This window comes from Lithobates pipiens, unplaced genomic scaffold, assembly GCF_037356315.1.
Source record: "Lithobates pipiens isolate NorthernLeopardFrog02 unplaced genomic scaffold, aLitPip1_a1.2 Scaffold_18, whole genome shotgun sequence".
Classification (NCBI taxonomy): Eukaryota; Metazoa; Chordata; class Amphibia; order Anura; family Ranidae; genus Lithobates; species Lithobates pipiens.
The window spans coordinates 596,657,835-596,661,297 of record NW_027507758.1 but is presented as its reverse complement, the minus strand read 5'-3'; the positions used below and the strand labels follow the sequence as shown (position 1 = coordinate 596,661,297).

General features: G+C 38.6%; 1 protein-coding gene across 1 annotated transcript; it reads left to right on the top strand.

Annotated features, from left to right (window-relative positions):
- The first annotated feature begins 236 nt into the window (after positions 1 to 236).
- LOC143986812 (taste receptor type 2 member 8-like) lies at positions 237 to 1,091 on the top strand. The gene has a single exon (XM_077485220.1). It carries the CDS (start codon positions 237 to 239, stop codon positions 1,089 to 1,091), a length of 855 nt encoding a protein of 284 aa, XP_077341346.1.
- The last annotated feature ends 2,372 nt before the right edge of the window (positions 1,092 to 3,463 follow it).

Here is a 3,463-nt window from a genome sequence, read left to right as displayed (position 1 = left end):
GATTTGAGTATCCAAATGTCATGCAAAACCTGAAGAACACAGATCTATGTTTAATATATCCTTAAGACTATCATATCTCACATACAGCAGCCCGTGTCAGACTCTAAAAACCCTCTGCTGGATACCAACAAAGAAACCAGATTCTCTGTTAACAGCACCTTACCCTAAAGTTAAAAACAAACATGTATTCTGCTATTTTTAGTTATTCATGTATTATTATTTTTCCTTTGATCCTCATGGGGTTCTTTCTAAATGGATTCCTTTTCATGAAAAATGTCATTGGCTGGTTACAAGGTAAAAAGCTACAAGGTATTGACATAATCATGGCAAGTCTGGGCTTGGTGAGGATTATTCTTCTCATGCAGTCGGCATTGAGAATTTCTGTGGTTATTTTCACTGACTTATGGAATTTGGTTAAGATGTATGTTGACTATATTTTCACTGCACAAATATTTGTAGAGTTCTGCAGCCTGTGGTGGGGCACTGTGCTCTGTGTCTTCTACTGTGTCAAGATTACAAACTACAGCAACAGATTATTCATGAAACTCAAGATGAGAATCTCTGGGATGGTCCCCTGGCTTCTTCTGGGGTCAATGATGGTGTCTCTTGTTTCCAGTCTTCCATATGGATGGTGTGTATATTCATTTGACAAGGTAAATTCCACCCATATTTACAATGGAACAATAACTGAAGAAATACATTTGCACATAAACTATGTCAGTGTACACATTATCATCAGTGCTGGATCTTTCGTCCCATTTCTCATCTTTTGTGTAGCCATTTTCTTCTTGGTGGTACCGCTCTTCAAACACACTCGTAATATGAACAACAACAGCACTGGATTTACAAAAGATCAACTTGATGTCCTGTTAAGTGCTATCAGAAATATGTTCTCTTTTTTAATCTTTCATATCCTCTATTTTATAAGTGGAGTTTTGTTTCCTTTAAGTGTGCAGTTAGGCAGCCCTGTTTTTGTTTTAGTATGCCTTATTTTCCTGTCTGCCTACCCAAGCCTGCATTCTGTTGTGTTAATTTTCAGCAATGTAAAACTGAAACAATCCATTATTGATGTTCTCCACTGCCTAAAGTAAAGTAATTTTACATTAACACATTTTTAAAATTAGTAAAGCTTGTAAGTGGACTTTAAAAGGCTTGTAGGTGGACTGTAAGGCGATGGTGTCAGTCCAATATCATTTTTTTGGAGACATCTTAACAGGTTCCTTAAATGATGAGCCATTTTACTCCTGTTTGCATGATCTGAGTTTCCACCAGAATACAGAGAGATTTTCCGGTGATAGAAATAACCCAACCATAACACAACTTTAAAGGTATGAAATTTTCAATGTATAGTGACCAGTTGTAAGTGACCTTCCAAAGCCGAGATATGGGATATTTTAACCACAGGAAGATAAGGAATACCAAGTTGCTGAAAAGCCATCCATCATTATTTATAAAAAACTAAAAAAAACACTCTCTTTGCATTATCTTATTTAAATTTTGACTTAAAAGGTTGGAAACATATTCACATAAGTTAATAAATCTTTTAAAAACACTTACACTGATCTCCCTGAAGACCAAAAACAATCCTTGGATCCGGAGAAGTCTACCTGCCCTGATTAGTACATTTACACAAGGATTTTTACACTTTACAAAATTTTGATTAAATTATGATCTCACTTACTATACTATACTCTGCTAGTGTGCTCGTTTGTTGTGGCGTGAAGCTGAGAGACATAAGAATTGGGAGCTAAGGTGATTATTATAAGAAAGGACCAGCTGCATGGTTTGACCAGGTTGGTGTGAAGAACATTGAGTGACCTGCTCAGACTCCTGACTTCAACCCTATTGAAAACCTTAGAGATGAATTAAGATGCTGATTCAAGTAAGGTCTTGTACCCTAACATCAGTACCTCACTTAACAAATACCCTATTGGCTGAAGGGGAACAAATATGATTACTATAAGAAAGGACCAGCTGCCTGGTTTGACCAGGTTGATGTGAAGTAACTTGAGTGACCTGCTCAGGCCTTTGGTTTTTACCCTACTGTATTCCCTTGAGACTAATTGAGATGCTGATTCAAGCAAGGTTTTCTACCCTAACATCAGTACAGCACTTAACAAATACCCTATTGGCTGAAGGAGAACAATTGTTACAGACAAACGCCAAAATCTTGTGGAAAGAAGGTTTCTATAAATATAAAAGGGGAAAAATGAAATTATAACGGTCATGGTTTTGGAATGCAATCCAAGAACAGGCAATCGGTACTGACAAGTTTATGCAGGGTCTTATGGGTACACCATATCATCATAATAACTTTTTTCTTTTTCAATACATTTGTGTTGCTTCAAATGTAAGAACTATGTATGGGGTAGGTTTAGGAAACTTGACTAAGGACATTTCTCAGATGCCCTACAACCTCCCTGTCATGGGTATGCCGTAATGTGTGTTTGTTAGCTTACTTCCCCATGTGTTCTGCTTAAGAGGCCAGCCACTCTCATTTGGCTGTTTAAGTAGTCTCTCCTCAAAGCATGGTTCCATCCCAGCCCCTATCAGGGAACTCTATATTAACCTGTGCACTGCAAGCCAGCTCAGCTGATCAATATTGTGTGTTTAGCGTTCATGTGCGACTTGCTGTGTCTTCTATGTCTGATTCCAGTTACCGATCTTGGCCTGTTCTTGACTATCCTTACCTGCTTGTTACCCCTATCTTTGGCTATCTCCTGACTATCCTTATCTGCTTGTTGCCCCGACTGTTGGCTATCTCCTGACTATCCTTTGTTGTCACTTTCTGCTGCTTCCACTCTACCTCCCTGTAGTCTACCGTGAGCGTGAGCTGGCAGGCCCTAGGGGTTGCGACCTGGAGCCAGACTCCAGCTAAATCCATCCCCACCACTAGGGACTTCTGGGGAACACCCGCTGGCTCTTAGACTCTGGGAAATCTCATGCTCTTGCTCCCAGTGTAATCAGTGTAGGTACTACAGAGTAACTGCTCTCCTGTATATCCTAGAGCTCCATCCGGAGCAGTCAGCCACAGGGTCCACTACCTCCAGACCCCAACAGGGTCTGACCTGACACCCACCCCAGACACCACGCTTAGTGGAAAAGGGTGATTGAGACCCACTGGAATTTTGACAACTGAGGTCTTTTTATTTTTATACATGTGCTAATTATAATTAATTTTTTTTTCTTTTTTTTTGTAAATATTTTAATATTAAGGTATATATGTGCTTCTTGTTAAGGTGTTTGCAGTAATATGTAACCCAAAAAGTTTTAATTTGTAAATAATAGACATGTGCGCCATCAATAAATTTGTTTTGTATTAGCTGTTAATTCGTATTTCGTAATTCGTGTCCGAAATTCAATTTAGATTCGTATGAAATATGAATTTTCGTTAGGTTTGTTAACTTTTCAAAACAATTGTGAACATTCGTTATGATGAATTTATCAGTATGAGGGGCTCCCA